The sequence below is a fragment of the Juglans microcarpa x Juglans regia genome, chromosome 6D (genome assembly GCF_004785595.1).
Source record: "Juglans microcarpa x Juglans regia isolate MS1-56 chromosome 6D, Jm3101_v1.0, whole genome shotgun sequence".
Taxonomy (NCBI): domain Eukaryota; kingdom Viridiplantae; phylum Streptophyta; class Magnoliopsida; order Fagales; family Juglandaceae; genus Juglans; species Juglans microcarpa x Juglans regia.
The window spans coordinates 2698195-2717195 of NC_054604.1; the positions used below are offsets into that span (position 1 = coordinate 2698195).

Sequence of the window (19001 nt, forward strand, 5' to 3'; positions counted from 1 at the left end):
TCTTATACAAGTCAAATTCTGCAATGATCTTGTCTTGATTATCGAGACCAAGTTCCATCTTCATAACATAGCTGTTGAAGCCTCTTACAACATTATTTTTATTTTTAAAGTTGGAGCTACAGTAAATTCCAGGGTTAAGAAAATAACCCACCGCATGTAATGGACTGTGAAGCTGCCTATCCCATCTTGAATCAATGATCCTGGTGAATGGACTGAATAAACTAACTTTGTTATTGCATCTTGCTTTTATGTTCTCTTTGGCTCTTTTCATTGCATCATACAAGTATCTCATTGTAGGCTTCTCATCCCCGTCAACAAGTCATAGAACACTAACCAAAGGCTCACTAACTTTAACAATAAATTGACATTGAGCTCAAAACTCTTTATCTTTTAAAACGATCTCAACTATCTCCTTCTTTATGTTGCTCTTAGAATGACTTGATGCAATCCATTTATCACAAGTAAACATTTGTTTGAATTCTTTCTTAAACAAGAGCAAGCATTGGATACTTAGAAAATTTGTCGCAAACCTTGTAATTGCAGAACACACAAATCATAACCTTTGGTAAAGTCTTTTCTCATTAATGCCAAAACCCAACCGTGGTTATAGATGAATTTTGTTATCTTTTTTGCATTTTTTATAGTATCATCAATAAGGGAAAAATATCTTGAATCAGAAAAATTCTCCAATATAAGTCTATGCAATGAGCTGCACATGGGGAACAGTAGAAAGAGCCATACTTCTGTTGTAACTTTTTTCCTACAGATTTATAACTTGCATCATTGTTCGCTATGAACTGTACAAGATTCTCAGCTTCAATTTCTTGAACAACTTTATCAAAGATATTAAACAATGTTTCAACATCTTTTCTAAGGCCAGATGTATCAACAGACTTCAAGAAAATTGTACCTTTCGGACAATAAACTAGAAAGTTGATTATTGATTGCTGCTTCTGGTTTGTCCAACCATCTGCCATTAGTGAACAACTAGTCTCATTCCAAACCTTCTTAATTTGTTGCAAATAATCTTGAACCTCATCCATAATCATCTTTAACAAATTTCCTCTCAACTCATATAAAGATGGCCCTTGAATCCTGGCCTGATGGCAGTCATGGCATCGATAGCTAGTTGATAAAACTTGGATTGAGTCGCATTGAAAGGCAGATTAGTATCATACTACCAGCATGCTAGTTTATTGTTCATGGAGCAAAAAATTTACTCAATCCCCCCACTGACTTTTCAGTTCCAGATTTTTTCAACTTCCCCTTACCTTTTAAAAGTTGAGACTGTCCCTCCATACTATTACTATCATCAATATCATTAGATGTTAAATCTATATCGCCTCCAATCTCTGACTTTATTTTTCTTTTATTCTCTTAACTTTTTTTCATTTCATCAAACAACTCATTCATTTGTCATTTTACATTTTTAGAGACATTTTTACATGCTTCTACATCGCCTGAAATCCCAGCTAGATGATATTTCAACCAAGTGATCCCACCACTTCTAATTACTTTATTACAATATAAATATTCAGTATTATTTCTTACCCCTGGCACTGCACGTGCATGGGCCCATGCTAGATTTTCTGATCTTACAGGAGCAAGTGTTGGAATTGAAGTCATACCACTGGTTGATTGACAACTAGACATTTTTAACTATTAAAGTATAAAAAATTAACACTTATAAGTAAGCTATTAAGAAGAAACTCATCAAATCCAAACATGATTAGCTTTAAAAAAACACCAGGCATATATGCATCCTAGACTCGAACAGGGTTCTTAAAACTACTTAGTTTAGCATTCTCTTTTGGATAAAGAACTATTTTTTAGTAAAACTAGATTAAAGCTACTGAACTGATCAGATATTCAAACATCTATAAAAATATAATCTAAAACATCCATAAAATACAAACAAACACTATAACAATATAATCTAAACCATCTATAAAAAATATAATCTAAAATATCTATAAAAGTACAAACAAACACTATAACGATATAATTTAAAACATCTATAAAAATATAATTCTGATTTATTTATAAAAAAAAAAGTAACAAAAAAATACTGAGACGACAGTGGACGGCGACCGGGCGATGTGCGACAAGATGGAGGAGACGACGGTGCGAGCTGAGGGACTGTTGGCTGGTCGTCTGGGACTCGGGTGCGCTGTTGTTGCCGGCTGAAGGAAATCGCCTGAAAGTAGAAATTGAAAATCTGAAAGTGGCTGAAAATGAGATATCCAAAAAGAGAGAAGCAAAACCTAATGTATATGGTATGTGAAAGTCTAAAATTGTCCCTAAAAGTTTATTGAAATTTTGAAAATGCTATCAAACTAGCTGTTGAATTTCGTACCTGCTAAAATATGTATTTTGACCAAAATATCAAATATTGGCCGGTACATCCGATATTTTGACCGGTACAAAATGAGTATATTAACCATACCAGCCGAGTGACTGGTACAGCATATACCAGCCATATTAACTGGTACAGTACGGTACCAAAAACTTTGGCGCTGACGCTCCGACGTTGTGATAAGATGACGGACAAGGTTATCTCTATATAATATATTCAGTACTTTTCTCTCACTGATCAACAGCTGGCACTTTCGTTAAACCGAGCTAGTAGGGCCCAATTCATAAGTGGGCGGAACCCAATTAATTGGCTGACAGGGTTAGCCCGTTGGTGGGAACCATGATGAACTATATGGGCTGTGGTTGATTAATGGTTGTTTTGATGAAGAGAGTCTCAACTCATTGTAACGTTTTCAAATTCTAAAAAAAATATAATAAATAATTTAATTTTTTTAAATTTTAAAATAATAATAATATTCTAATAATAATTTATTCAACTTTCATTTCATCTTATTATCTCAATTCAGTATCTAAACCTCACCTAAATGTGCGGAACCAACTTGATCAAAGCTAGTCAGCGTAATACCGAATCAATCGCTACTTCTCATCTGAAATCTTGTCATCTCAATTATATAGTTTAATATGATGCGTGATGTGTTTTAATTGACTCTTTTATTTAAGTGACTACATATGATGGTTTTACATTCCAATCATACTGGTTGATGTGTTATATTTTAACTGACTTCTTATAAAATCTGATTCGAATGAACCACATTAACTGATCTTCAAGTGTGCAAGCCTTTTTAGTAATAGACTATCACTGACTCATTTCTAACACTTCTCATGAGAATTAGAGGTTCAACTGTGACGTGGATGCAATATATTAGCATTAAATTACATATTTACAGCAAGAACTAGAAAATGGGAGTGGTAAGAGTATTCAGATTAATTTAAGAGACCTATTACTTGTAAATTAGTTGGATAATTTATAAGACTTATTAATTTATTATGCCATTAAAAAATTAACATGAATATATATATATATATATATATATATTTTATAATTGATTGGTAGTATATTTGGTTGGTCAATTGAATAATTATTTTTTCAAAATTTAAAGTTGGAAATTATTTCCGCTGCTATGATCCGGACCAAAGTGCCTGTGCTTTCTGCTGTTTACTTTCTCTTTCTCAAGGAAAAAATATAAAAAATAAAATAAAATTTTCTTAAATTTACACACAAAATATAATAAACAATTCAACTTTTTCAAATCTCAAAAAAATAATATTCTAACAATATTTTATTAAACTTTCATCTAAAATCATCTCTTCTCATCTCACTATCCAAACCGCACTAAAGTGAATCTGATTCATTCAAATCACGTCATTTAGAAGCACGCATTCTATTATAATAAGATCTCTTTATAAACTTGCTATTTCTCACGTTATACTTCAAACTTCCTCAAAAAGTTGGGAAATTACCTGGCTAGATTGTTTGATAATGAAAAACTAGCAGAAGATTGTGAAACATTACAAGATTTCTGCAAAAGTAGTCTTCAGTTTCCTACTCCAAATTAAAAGCCAAAGCATATGCATGCTTGCTAATTTATGGTTCATATTTTATGAGAGATCATTAGCATGCAAGAAGCATCACCAATACCTTCAACTTCAAAAATGGGCATTTTATGTGTTGAAGAAATAAATGATAGGCCAATCATGCAAATTGCTATATATGATCTTGATCTGCAAGTGATGTATCTCATCTGCATGATTTGCACTTTCCCGTTTTTCTGAGAGTATTTTTCAGAGAAAGCCTATTCTCACGGTGGCATTATTAATTGCCCTTTGCTTTTGGACCTTTAAGTCTGCCCTACCTACTGTTGATCATGGAGATTCAACAAAGGGCGTCCATGCATCTTGCACAGATTTCACTGGCTTGAAAAAGATTAAGGGAATTAATATATATATATATATATATAATTTCCAACAGTATAGTACATTAATCACCCCACTTTGGAGCCGAAAGAAGAAAAGCTAATCAGCCATTATCATTGAAAGAATAGAGAACAACAGCATCCCAGAAAACTAGAGATTACTGCCCCTGGAAAATACTATTCAATTGCATGCAAAAGAAACCAACACCCACCAAGGAAAAAAGCCAAAAAAAAAAAAAAAAAAAAAATGACAAACCACCAACGAAAGATTAAGCTATAAAGTTACCAGATTAAATATACCAAAATAATATATAAATATTTCTGTATGTATATGGGAAATCACTTTTGCAATCTTCAAGTGTGGAAGTCTTCTACCTTCTCTTTTGAAAAAGATAAATAAATATAAGATTCTAAGGGGTGAAGGTCTTGATCTTTGGGATATCACTCCCTTTAAAGTTGGTTTAACATTTCATGAGTATAAACAATTCTTTGGAATCATACCTCCTAATGAAAAATCAGTGATTTAAACAGTTCCGTTTAGAGAAACTTTTGAGAATGCGGTATACGAGATCGGAGTTTACTTTACAGGAGTGGGTCTGAATAGCCTTGCTTTGGAGAGGTTCCGACATGTTAAAATATAAAATCAAAAAAATAAAAATTAATGATGTAATAGTTGACTAACCGTTGATTAGAGAACCTTCTTCATTGGGATCATATCTCATACTTCAATTATTGCCCAAAAGAAAGCGACTAGTATTCTTTCTTGCACTTTTCTTTACCCTTTTAAACTAAGGAAATATTGCTCGATCAATCCAGCACTATCATTAAAAGATAATTAATAATTAATTATGTAATTATTAATAATTAAAATCTCATAGACTGTCTGATCTGCCCAAATAATTCATTAGGGATGCTGCTGAGTGATACCCAGATAAGCCATCAAAAAGAGGAAAATAAAAGAACAAAAGAACAAAAAAGTTTGCAGCTGCCTACCAAAGGATTTTTAAATACTTCCATTGTTTCTTCGGAATTAAGCATGGAATTTCAAAATTTAGGAAAATATTAGTAAATATCATAAATACCATGGACATGATTAAGATGCATAAAAGATAGATAATGTGACATATTGATGTTCTGATCCTAACGGATTATTCATCGGAGATATAATGTCTGTTTACATTATAACGGATTGAGTATAATAAGATGATTAATAGAATTTTGTATTGTTTGAGAGAAATAAATTATAGACTTTTATTAGAAATTTTAAAAGGCTTCAATTATATCGTTGACGGGCTTTTCTAGAATATACTCTCCATCGTGACTTGGATGGGAAAACTTCTGATGCAATTAAGAACTTATTTGAATAGTAAGATGATATGAGATGAGATAAGATAGTTTTAAATAAGTTGAATAAAATATTATTTGAATATTATTTTTTAATATTATTATTGTTTTGAGATTTGAAAAAATTGAATTGTTTATTATATTTTATATAGAAATTTTAAAAAATTATAATTATGAGATGAGTTAAGAATATTTCTGTATTCAAACGAGCCTAACTTAGCTAATTCAATCTAATATAATTGTAATTTTATATATTTTTATTTGTATATTTTCTTTTCTGCACAGTCAAGCGAATCTTAGAACATTAATGATAAAAATAAAAAGACTGGTGCTAACAAGATTTCAAGCAATATTATTGCATTCTTTGGAAAAGGAAGAGTCAATCAAGAATAAAATCAATTAAAAAGGAGTTTTGACAGGTAAAGATCATCCAGATCAACAAAAGACTATTATTAATATACAATCAACATGCATTGACTCTTAGACTAATATCTTGCTGCTTTTTAATATCCTTGCTTTCTGAATAGACAGATATACATATACATGTACATATATATATATATATATATTCATGGATTAGGTAATCTTTGACTTCAACAAAGATTCCACTTGTGTTAGTAATATATATATATATATATATATATATATATATATATATAGGTTTCATCATACAGTATGGTCTAGCTATTATGAGGGAATGACCCATAGATATGAATATCTGTAAGCATTTCTTTTTCTTATTGCTTTGTTTGGCTTTTTCTTTTCATTTTTTTCTTTTTTTAAATTTCTTCTTGCTTTTGTTTTAATTGGCATTGTGAAAGTTCATGTATTCTTATAAAAGCATAAATCACATGATAAAAGATGAGGCATTCTCTTACAAATATTGATGTTCCTGCATCATGCTTTTCATTTAGATTTTGTAAGATTTACTAGCATATATATATATATATATATATATATTATATAGCTTAAATCAAGTAAAGAATTTCCATAGATCTTGTGTTTACTGACCCCCCCACTACTACATCCTGATCCCACTCACAAGTCACAACAATAAGTAGGGAAAAGAAAGATCAATGTTGACAAGGATTGCAATGCAACAATGTGGCTCATATTATCCAATATCTTTTCAAGATACATTAGTAATAATAATTATGATGAAATAATCAATGTTTATGAGACTGAAGTATCCATCAAAGCAATGAAAGTATTCTATTCTATGATTACATATATAAAAAGGCAAAAGCAAAGCCAATTAACCTATTTAACCTAAGCTCCATTATCTATATAACATATATGATATCTAAAACGGGAATTAATAGGCGATGCTCTTGTATATGTCCTGTATATTTAAGCCTTTGCCTATTTCATACTCAATAAAACTCAATTTATCGATCAAAAAATATTATCTGAAGCAAGAACTTTGCTTTAAACAATTTAAGATTTTATAAAATGTTCAAGAAGTATAACAATCAAATTATAAGTTGAGCTAAAAATATTACAATAGAATAGAGATTAAGATTCTCTTCGAATCATTGATTAGTAATTCAATAATTGATTAAATATGTAAATAATAGAAGACTGTATATAGGTATCTTGTCTACTGAATAAATCGTAATTTCGTTTCATATGCACTTATTTGTCAAGATAAAAAAGGGAATGTACATACCGATATCCTTGCGAAGATCATGATCATCAGAATTAATTCACCACCACAAGTTATTATTAGAAAAAAATCATATCATGGGGTTTCACAAAAAATGACAAATGAATGAGTGTATGTGAAGTCTTTACACATGCCTTAGTTTCATGACTGTAGGGGCCTGATCCTGAATATCTGACACGTGTAGAGTCTTAATTGGCAAATGATAATATGAATGCCCCCATCCACAGCCCTCAATCGCCATTAATAAACAAAAGGTAAAGTCCCTACAACCTAAAATAATGCTCTTCTTCTAAATTAGGAGACTTGCTGTGAATTTTATGCTGATTCTTTACAAATTTCTCATCCAAAATTTGAAGGAAATTGATTTTCTAAAAATGTTTCCCTAATATTTGGTGTTTGGTAGGGACAAAAAACAAAGGAAAATGAAGTTTTTTTCAAACAGAAAATGGCTCCTCTCTCTAAGGAATGAGGGGTAAATCGTAAATTAACCACTTTATGGACCCAATATAGATATATTATTATAGTATACCTAACTAAATATATATATTTATATATAAAAGAAACTATGGGAAAAATTAAAGGAAATAAATTGATTTCTTTAACACAGATTGAGAAGAAGAGAGAGATAACTAACCAAACGCATGAAAGCCTTTTTTTCCACAATGTTTTTCAATCTTAACTAAACAATAGAAAATGAGTGACCTTTTTACAAAATATTTTCGATCCAAATTATTCTCAATTTTCCGAATTTTTCATCAAAACAAATACATTATACTGTTTGGATTTTTAAGAAATTGGTTGGTGAGTTTTCATTTTTTTTTACGATGTGGTAATAATATAGAGAGGAATGTTATATATCAGTTACTTTTTACTCCTACACTCAACACTCCACACTTATAGTTTTTTCATAGGGTGTGAAAATATTTTTCATAAAGTGTGGAAGTGTTTTTCATAGAGTGTGAGAATATTTTTTATAGGATGGAAGGTGTGGAGTCACTGGAGTGATAAATAGTGAATGATGAGAAAAATTTTTCTATTATAAAATGAAAAAAGTCCCGTTATAAGTAAAAAATAAAAAATAAAAAAGTGAGATTTTAGGCCCCGTTTGGATAGTGAGATGTGATAGATAGTTTTACATAAAAGTTAAAAGTTGAATAAAATATTGTTAGAATATTATTTTTTTAATATTATTATTATTTTTAGATTTAAAAAAATTAAAATTTTTATTATATCTTATGTGAGAATTTTAAAAAAATATAATAATAAAATAAGATGAGATAAAATTGTTTGTATATGTAAATGTGACCTTCATCTATCGAAGTGATAGAATTGACCATTGAAGAGTATAGAGACGCCATTCCTAAGGTCCAATAATTTTTTTATTCCCTTTTTTTTTTAATTATTTATACTGATTATACTATTTATAGTTTTGAAGTTTTAAAAAAGGACAAAAGGAGAGAAAATGACTAGGATGAAACTTTTTAAAAATATATCTAATTTTAAAACCGGAATTTTTTAGAAGACTTGAGTTCTATTTTATATAAGAGAACTTTTCGAAATATTAATTGAATTTTAAACATTGACAACAACTACATTTTGCATACAATATCACCAAACCTCCAAATCATCAATATCTAAATAAAGTACCATGACAACTTTCAAGTTTGAATAATTATTTTTATAAATGAAATATATAATTATATATGAGAAATTTTATTCATCATCTTTTGATTATTCCCTTACACGATGTTAAATAATCGAAAGACTTGATATTTTTACTTCTTTGTCAATCATTTGATACAGCGTAAAAAAATAATAATGATTAAGATCCCATTTGGATTTAGAAAATATTTCATCTCATCTCATCTCATCTCATTTTTTAAATTTGTACATAAAATATAATAAACAATTCAACTTTTTCAAATCCTAAATAATAATAATATTAAAAAATAATATTATAATAATATTTTTTTATTTTACATCTAAAACCATCTTATCTAATCTTTGAATTCAAACCGGCCTAAAATAACGATGAATAACGTTTTTTCATTTATGGTGGTAGATCCCATAAACTTACTTTGCCTAAAACTGGTTAAAAGATGAACACCCACTTGTGTGCTCATGACTGAAAGCCAATATCAGGTCATGTCAAAGACTAATAGGGTATATGATAAGAAAACGATATATTGGTAAGGATAGAAGATGGCCCAAAAAATTTATGTTTTGTGTGGCTCAATTAACAGGAGTTTGAAAAGATTGTTCAACCATTTCTGTGTGTGAAGGCCAAGGGCCTGTGTAATGGAAGTGAAAGCAGATCAGAAGGGGAAAAAAACGGATAAATAAAGAAACAAACAAACAAACAACATGCTTAGTGAACAAGGGAAAAGGAGATCAATGAATAAAGACTACAACTGAAATCCATATTATATAGCCCATAGTTTTGAAGCAAAAACATGGTAACTGGTGAAAGATGGTTGCATGCTGAAGTTTAATGGTGTAATTAATTAATCAACTGCTTTCTGATAAGGATTTAATAGAATGGAATTCTTAACACCTAACTCATCTTTACTCTCATCTAATGCCTTTCTTCCTAACACTATACTAAAGTTTGCATTAATTCATTGTTAAATCATATTAATGGTGCAGAGAAAACATAGATCGGACAAATATTAAGCATATCATGTGCTTTTTGTAGTGAAAAATGGCCAACCAGTCTTGGGGTTCACTCCATGCAAACTTTCCAGCACAACAAGAAAGAAGACAATTCAAGAGATGTCCGCTTGCCCAATTAATCAAATTATGCATTATTTGATTCCAAATATGTTTCTAGATGCAACCCAACTCCTTGCATGGTTTTATTCTCTCTCTCTCTCCCCTAATGGTTTATCATTGTTAGACCATAAATTAAAGACTTAGTGCCGTTTGGATAGTAAGTTGAGATGAGATGAAAGTTAAAAGTTAAATAAAATATTATTAGAATATTATCTTTTAATATTATTATTATTTTGGGATTTGAAAAAGTTCAATTGTTTATTATATTTTGTGTGTAAATTTAAAAAAATTATAATGATGAGATGAGATGAAATACTTTCACTATCTAAATAAGTCTTAAACGATAGTTAAATATGGTATAAGAGTAGAAGGTTTTGAATTTAAATCTCAAACTTGATACTTCACCTCACATTTAATGAAATATTCTACTTACTTGACTCATTTTTTAAGGAGATTAACTCATACATTAGAGAGATTATTAGAATATAAATTCAACAATGAACTTTACAGCTTTATGTATGTTTTAAGTTTTTAGGACTGACTTAACAATTTGGAGTATGGGAGATTACAATTAGAGGGTTATAGGCTCATAGCAAGAAGTAATGATGGAGGGAGAGAGAGATGAGTGAACTTAGTCCACTTTTGATAGGGTGTGCTTGTCTCTTCCTTTCTGCCATCGACAAAACCAAAAAAAAAAAAAAAAAAGGCCTCCGATACACCGAAAAGCTGTCCTACACGATGGCTGGTTTGGCCCTTCAAGCAAACTCCAATCTCTCTCTCTCTCATGTGCAGCCCTCCCCCATCTCGTGCTTAGATTCCTAATTAGACATGCTTGTAAGATAATCCGAATAAACTAATATAAACCCCACAGCAATGTCACGAGGCAGGCAATATGCATGACTGCAAAATTGTGAATTAAAATCCCAGAACAAAATGATTCATATTCTCATCAGCATGGCCTTGTTGTCACAAGACATCACGTGACTGCTTAGCTTTTCCTAATCAGAAAACTCAATGGGGTTTTAAATTATGTTGAAAAGGAAGCCCCCATTTTGTGGGTTGCAGACCACCAATACAGATCATAGATGGTCTAATAAATTCTTTAATACAATATGCAGGTTCAGAACCATTAATCTGATCATGGATGGATGACTTAGAAAATGTTGAATTTGGTGTTATTTTTTTAATAATAAGCAATAAATGGACAAATGGACCAGGTCATAAATCTTGTCTCTTAACTGATTTGATAATTGGAGCAGCAGGTTTACAAGCATCTATCTGCATTTTCTAACATAGATCTAAATCTGAACTGGTTACAAGTCTTAGCAACAGGATTTTTAAAGTATTTCTCCTCTTTTATTACTCAGTTTTAAGTGAGCATTTATGTAATATTTGAAATTCCAATACGATGGAAAACTCGAAATGATTAGCATTTTAATGAAGTGGCAATATCACATTAGCAGCTAGTTGTAAACTCTAACATCTAAATACACAATTTTCAGTTCAAGTGGCTTCGTTTGGATCTTTGAATGAGCTCAGCTCATCTCAGTTGAGTTCTGTTTTAGACCTATCCTAACATCTAAATACACAACTCCACTAAACATCATTCAATTCAAAACTTTTTTACACGTGGGACCTTCAATATTTTTCAACTTCTCATAAATATATATAAACTCATCTTAACTTCTAAACACATCTAAACTCATCTTAGGTGGGCTCTATAAAACTCACTTTACCATCTCAACTCACTTTTATTCATAAAGAACTCAACTCATCTCACCTCAATTCAACATTCAAATGGGTCCGCATGAAATGAGAGCTGCATACTGCTGCAGCTTTCTGTTTGTTTACAACAATCTTTCTGCAGCTTGAACCTTAAACGGGAAATATAGCAGCACATAAACTTTAAACTCCAATCTGATTTCAGAACCTCCGACATCACGTGACAGCTTTAGATGAATTTAACTTGAAGAATCCAAATGGAAAATGAATCCTCACCCAATCATACGAGTTTAGATATCATTATCATCCATAAAAACTATAATTTCCTTTCGGGTGGAAAATCTAAATTGTTAGATCCAGGATTAAATTTGTAAAAGTGGGTCCTAATCCTAAACTCCAACTCTACACAAGGCTGCTGAGTCAGACCCCGCAATGCTAGTTGGCCAAGACATGCTGCTGCAAGTGACAAGAACTGTTCACTTACTGATATTTATTTAGTTTTTCAGTTCAATTCTTTTTGTGTCAAGGAAAAAAAGCAACAACATGTGTTAAGATAATTTTTTGTGCAAGGCCATATAAAAAGGATAAAGTTTCACAATAGAAAGCTAGACATGAAAGTGACTCCCTCGCCCATCTCTCCCCATCTGCATTTTGAAATTAAAAAACAGTTATCCACCTCCCCCCCACCTCTCTCTCTTCCACCATTAACAAATGCTAAAAAACAGCCATCTAAAATTCCATTTTCTCTCTGCACAAACATCATGGCCTAGCTGTTCTTGGATCCGGAGATTCTGGGTCTTTCAATTTTTCCTTTGCACATTATATTAGTACGCCTTAAAAAACTCATAGCCCACAAGACATGATTTGGTTTCTCACACCCATTGTTCCTCCTCCCTAGGCTCAAACCTCTCCTCGTATTCCTCCTCCATTGGAGTTTGTACCAATAGCTCTTTAGCTCTAATGCCTGTAATTCCATGGACCCTTTTTTCCTTGCTCACAATCCTTTCCCTTTCACTTCCCTACTACCCTTTTGTAGCTTTGGCTGTTAACCTACAAGGCCAAGCTCTTCTTTCATGGAAGCACAGCTTGAGTGGATCGCCTGAGGCCTTGAGCAATTGGGACCCAAATGATGCAACTCCGTGTGGGTGGTTTGGCATCACTTGCAACTTCAACAAGGAACTTGTGGGATTGGAGTTGAGGTACTTGGATTTGTTGGGTGAACTTCCTTCAAACTTCAGTTCCTTGTTGTCCTTGAACAAGATTGTTCTCACCGGAACAAACCTCACCGGTTTGATACCGAAAGAGATTGGCATCCTTGAGGGATTGAGCTACTTGGACTTGAGTGACAATGCCTTGACAGGTGAAATCCCAAGTGAGATTTGTAACTTGGTCAAGCTCCAAGAAATCCACCTCAATTCCAACCGGCTAGAGGGATCGATTCCGGCCCGAATTGGCAGCCTCAGGAGCTTGGTACAACTATTTCTCTATGACAACCAGCTCGGAGGTGGAATTCCCAGTACCATAGGCAACCTGAAGCAGCTTCAAGTAATCAGAGCTGGCGGGAATAAGAACCTTCAAGGCCCTCTACCCCAAGAAATCGGGAACTGCACTGATTTGGTAATGTTGGGCCTGGCCGAAACAAGCATATCGGGGTTCCTCCCATCAAGTCTCGGCCTCCTCAAGAAGCTCGAAACGATCGCAATCTACACTGCCCTTCTCTCCGGCCAAATTCCCCCTGAACTCGGCGACTGCACCTCTCTCCAGAACATCTACTTATACGAGAATTCCCTCACCGGCTCAATCCCGAACAAGCTCGGAAGCCTAGTAAATCTCCAAAACCTTCTGCTTTGGCAGAACAGCTTGGTTGGCACTATTCCATCGGAGCTGGGTAATTGCGAACAGTTGTCGGTTATCGATATCTCGATGAACTCGTTGACCGGAAGCATTCCGAAGACTTTCGGAAATTTATCATCGTTGCAGGAACTCCAACTAAGCGAGAACCAAATATCGGGAGAAATCCCAGCTGAGCTCGGAAACTGTACGGAACTCACACATATCGAGCTCGACAACAATCAGATAACTGGTACGATTCCGTCCGAATTCGGGAACCTTCGGAATCTGACAATGCTTTTCTTGTGGAAAAACAAGCTGGAGGGAGCTATACCGTCTTCGATTTCCAACTGTCAGAATCTCCAGGCCGTGGATTTGTCTCAAAACAGCTTGACGGGGAACATTCCGAATGGGATCTTCGAGCTCAAGAACCTGATCAAGCTTTTGCTTCTCTCGAATAATTTATCAGGCGAAATTCCTTCCGAGATCGGCGACTGCTCATCGCTGATTCGGTTCCGAGCGAACAAGAACAAGCTGACTGGGGCTGTCCCGCCGCAGATAGGGAACTTGCTAAATCTCAATTTTTTGGATCTCGGGTCGAATCGGCTCTCTGGAAACATACCCCAGGAGATCTCCAGCTGCCAGAATCTTACGTATCTTGACCTGCATTCCAATTCGATCGCTGGGAATCTGCCGAATAGCTTGAGCCAGCTTTTGTCGTTGCAGTTCATTGATTTCTCAGACAACTCGATTGAAGGGACGCTGAGCCCGAGTCTTGGATCGCTCAGTTCGCTCACCAAACTCGTTCTCGGGCAGAATCGGCTCTCCGGAACGATCCCGACTCAACTTGGTTCGCTTGCGAAGTTACAGTTACTGGACCTGAGTGGAAACGAACTGTCAGGGAATATCCCGGCTAGTTTGGGCAAGATCCCGGCGCTAGAGATTGCCATGAATTTGAGCTGGAACCAACTCTCCGGTGAGATTCCAGCTGAGTTCGCAGACTTGGACAAGCTGGGGATCTTAGATCTCTCTCACAACCGGCTGTCTGGTGACCTCCGCTATCTTGCGGATCTTCAGAATCTGGTGGTCCTCAATATATCGGACAACAACTTCTCGGGACACGTGCCGGACACCTCTTTCTTCGCGAAGCTACCGTTGAGCGTCCTCTCCGGAAATCCCAAGCTGTGCTTCTCAGCCAACCAGTGCGCCGCCGTCGACAAGAGCCGCGATTCCACCCGAAGACGCGCAGAGGCGGCGCGTGTGGCAATGATCGTGCTACTGTGTGCCGCATGCGTGCTGCTCCTGGCAGCGCTTTACATCATCCTCGTGGGAGCAGCGAAGAGACGCGGGGACACAGGATTTGGTGCGGCCCACGAGTGCGACCTCGAAGGCGACGGCGACGTGGAGATGGGCCTGCCATGGGAGGTGACACCGTACCAGAAACTAGACCTGTCGATTGTTGACGTGGCCAAATCCCTGACACCTGGCAACATAATCGGCCGCGGACGATCCGGTGTCGTTTACAAGGTAACTATCCTATCGGGTTTAACCATCGCCGTCAAAAGGTTCCGAACATCCGAAAAGTTCTCGGCGTCGGCATTTTCGTCGGAGATTGCCACTTTGGCAAGAATCCGACACCGAAACATAGTCCGATTATTGGGATGGGGTGCCAACAGCAAAACCAAGTTGCTTTTCTACGATTATCTACCCAACGGTAACTTAGGTGCACTGTTACACGAGGAGAGCGCAGCGGCAGGATTAATGGTGGTGGAATGGGAGACTCGACTCAAGATAGGATTAGGGGTTGCAGAAGGGCTGGCCTATTTGCACCACGATTGCGTGCCGGCAATCTTGCACCGGGACGTGAAGGCGCACAACATTTTGCTGGGGGATCGGTACGAGGCTTGTTTAGCAGATTTCGGACTGGCAAGATTGGTGGAAGACGATGCCAATTCCTTCTCGGCTAACCCGCAATTCGCCGGCTCCTACGGCTACATGGCTCCTGGTGAGTTTCGCTGTCATTCATGATGATCCTCTGTATCGGATTAGCTTAATTTTGACTTAATTAACTTCCGTACAAATAAAACCCCATTTTTGGGCTTTATAAAAAGTAGTTTTTGCATCCATTATCAACACTCCTAAAGCGGATTAGTGGAAGAACAGGGGATCAGACAAATTTCCAATAATGTTGTGACATCTTAGAAACATCCAAAGGCTTACGTGCTTATCTTTAGTTTATGTGAAATGATTTATACGTAATATTTTTTACAATATATTTTATAATATTGTGTTAAATAAGAGATAATTTTATAAAATATTTTATAAAAATATATTTATTTTATAATATTGTTATAAAATATGTTATGAAAATATATTTTGTGTATCAATACTCTTAAATAATGTAAGATTGTATTTTTAAAAAAATTAAACCATTTAATTCGATCGAATAATTTTTTTTTGAAAAAAGAAAAAAATCGTTATTCTTGACAAAAAGAACAGTACAACTTTTTGAGACACTTCCATCATGGTTGTTTATCGTTGCTTTTAAGTTGTTTGTTCTGTTCATGGGCTATGTCTCATCCATTTGGAAGTATTTGCACATGCATAATTGTTCTGAAGATGATCTGCTCTAATCTGGCATTGCAAATGACGTGACGGCCTTTACCCTGCTCAGCGTGTGTCCAAAACGTCACATTTTACTGCATGCCTTGTTGCCTTTATATATATATATATATATATATATATATATATATTTTATTATTATTTCAATGAAACTGGCACCTGTTCTAATAATTTGAATTCAATTATTATTTTTTTGACTCATATTACAGAATATGGTTGCATGCTGAAAATCACTGAAAAGAGTGATGTGTATAGTTTTGGAGTGGTTCTCTTAGAGATCATAACTGGGAAGAAACCAGTAGATCCATCATTTGCTGAGGGAGAGCATGTTATTCAATGGGTTAGAGGTCATCTAAAGAGCAAGAAGGACCCAGTTGAGATCCTAGATCCCAAGCTTCAAGGCCATCCAGACACACAAATACAAGAGATGCTGCAAACGTTAGGAATATCCTTGCTTTGTACAAGCAATCGTGCTGAAGACCGCCCCACAATGAAAGATGTGGCAGCTTTATTAAGAGAGATTCAACACGAGCCCACCGTGGGAGCCGAGGCCATCAAGCCAAATAGCAACTCATTGACAAAGACTGAAACAACATCGTTTTCATCATCGACCTCAGTCACACCGGCTCAATTGTCGCTCCTCCGAGGGTCCTCTCATTGTTCATTCGCCTACTCATCTTCCTCAGCTGGTTATTTATCGAGAAATCAGTAACATATATAACACCCATGTAGTAAGAGAAATTTTATTCTAATCCGCCATATATTGATTTGTAGGAGTAGGACGATGTAATATTGCATGTGGGAATTAATTGTAAAGATGATCAGCTAGCTAGCAAGTGTTGGTTTTGCATAATATTAGGAAACATGATGGGCAAAATGAGTATATAGCAACTTGGGAATGGTTGTCCTCGGTAAAACTAATGTTATTTTTACTATCCTGACATTAAAGTTGCTGAAACGTCATTGAATTGAAAGGTCGTTTTCCATGCTGTCTCCAAAAGGCCGGTACAAGAGGGATATGTTGATGTGTGTGTGAACTTCTAGTTTTAATTGCAAGAACCAAAAACCTAAAAGAAATATATAAATAAATAGTGACTTCTCTCCTGGCCTGATCTCTTACTTGTTGGAGATGTGTGGCTGTGGAGAAATGTGGGCAATGATTGGGCGTGTGAAACCCCGCCCCTTATCTGTGTCTGTCTCGATAGGCTAGCTGTTGATTTTAGGATAAGAAAGAAGGTTCCTTGATTTCATGCAACTGTATACAATACAGTATTTAGGAAACCCACCCCCCCCCGGGTCTCTGTCACCCACGTGAAAGAGAACCATATATACAACATTTGATATCGTATCTACGAGAGAGAGGATCGATTCTAGAGCAGCTAGCTAATTCGAATCATGCGATTGCTCTGCAAATGCATGAACTACAAAGCTCTGTTCTTGCTTTCGATTTCCTCCTGCTTTTTTGCAGATTTTTCTTTCTTTGTCAGGCTTTTATTTTTTTCCTTGTTTTTATGGACAACCAGCTTGTGATCCAGATCGATATGCATGCAACTCGCCGGCCACCACCATGCATGCAACTCCCCTCCATGTTTATTTGGCATGGGTGGGTGGGTCTCATGCTAGCTCCAATCTCCCTCCACATGAGTCCGCTATCACCCTTGTCTCAGTAGCAGATATGTGATTTGTTTTCCCCTTTTTAATGTGTTTTTGTGAAGATGATAGAAAACATAAAAAGTAGTTAGTTTTCCCAGTACCCCTCATAGAACTCCAACCTCTAGATTAATTATGGTTAGTGATAATGGTACGTACGTACACATTAGGGGTGGGTTTGGGTCTGATATTCTAGTGCATGCTCAATGCCCGTTCATGATTGCAGCATCCCTATTTCAAGGATGTGGTGAAAGGTTGCTGCTGCCGGAAGAACCAACCTAGCTAGCTATTTGTTTCAAAATTGATTTTTTTAACTCTATTTAGCAACTTACCCAGAAAGAGCTCGTCGATCTCTTGGGCAATAAATAAGCCACCTTGTGTCATGGCAATGCTGATCTCTGAGAGGAAAGAGACATCTCTTCAACCTCTAGTACTGTTTTTTGGTTCACATGACGCGCACATGCATGTTAGCCACAAATTCAGAAGTCATGCAACTTGATGGACCCAAAATGCAATATGTAAGATTAAGTTTGGGTAGTGAGGAATTTTCAGATATTCTATGAATAATAATAAAAAAGTAACGATAGAATATTGAATAGTAGTGAAAAATAAATAATAAATAATTATAAAATAATAAATAATAGTAAATTATTTTGATAATATCTCAATATTTAAAATATCAGAATCAAGAAAGATTTTGATTATAACAATAATTACAACAAGGGTAAATGAAAATTATGAAATATATTTAAAATATAGAGGATAAATCTTATTATAATTTAAAAATTAATTTTAATTAATTAACTCGTATATGTATTTTAAAATTTCTCTGAAATCTTTTTTATTTTATTCTTGGAAAGTGCCTCTCATACTTTTCATTTTGGGTTGTGTAGGGTCCGCCATATGCACGCATGCATGGGATGTCACGTGTCTTGGTTGAATATATATATATATATATATATATATATATATTGAAGACGGTGACTGCCAACCATGCCAATTGGTTCACTTTTTAGCGTTGGACCAGAGTAGTTAATTTTAGGCTATCTTTTTAGTTGTGTTAGGCATTTGGTTGGACTGGAATTGGCATGCATTTTAAGCTGCAT

At 34.8% G+C, this 19001-nt stretch overlaps 1 protein-coding gene across 1 annotated transcript; it reads left to right on the forward strand.

Moving 5' to 3' along the window:
• The first annotated feature begins 12336 nt into the window (after positions 1–12336).
• Positions 12337–17073, forward strand: LOC121235208 (leucine-rich repeat receptor-like serine/threonine-protein kinase RGI4). Its single transcript, XM_041131507.1, has 2 exons — positions 12337–15628; positions 16455–17073. The coding sequence occupies exons 1-2, from the start codon at positions 12754–12756 to the stop codon at positions 16955–16957; spliced, it is 3378 nt and encodes a 1125-aa protein (XP_040987441.1). The 5' UTR covers positions 12337–12753; the 3' UTR covers positions 16958–17073.
• The last annotated feature ends 1928 nt before the right edge of the window (positions 17074–19001 follow it).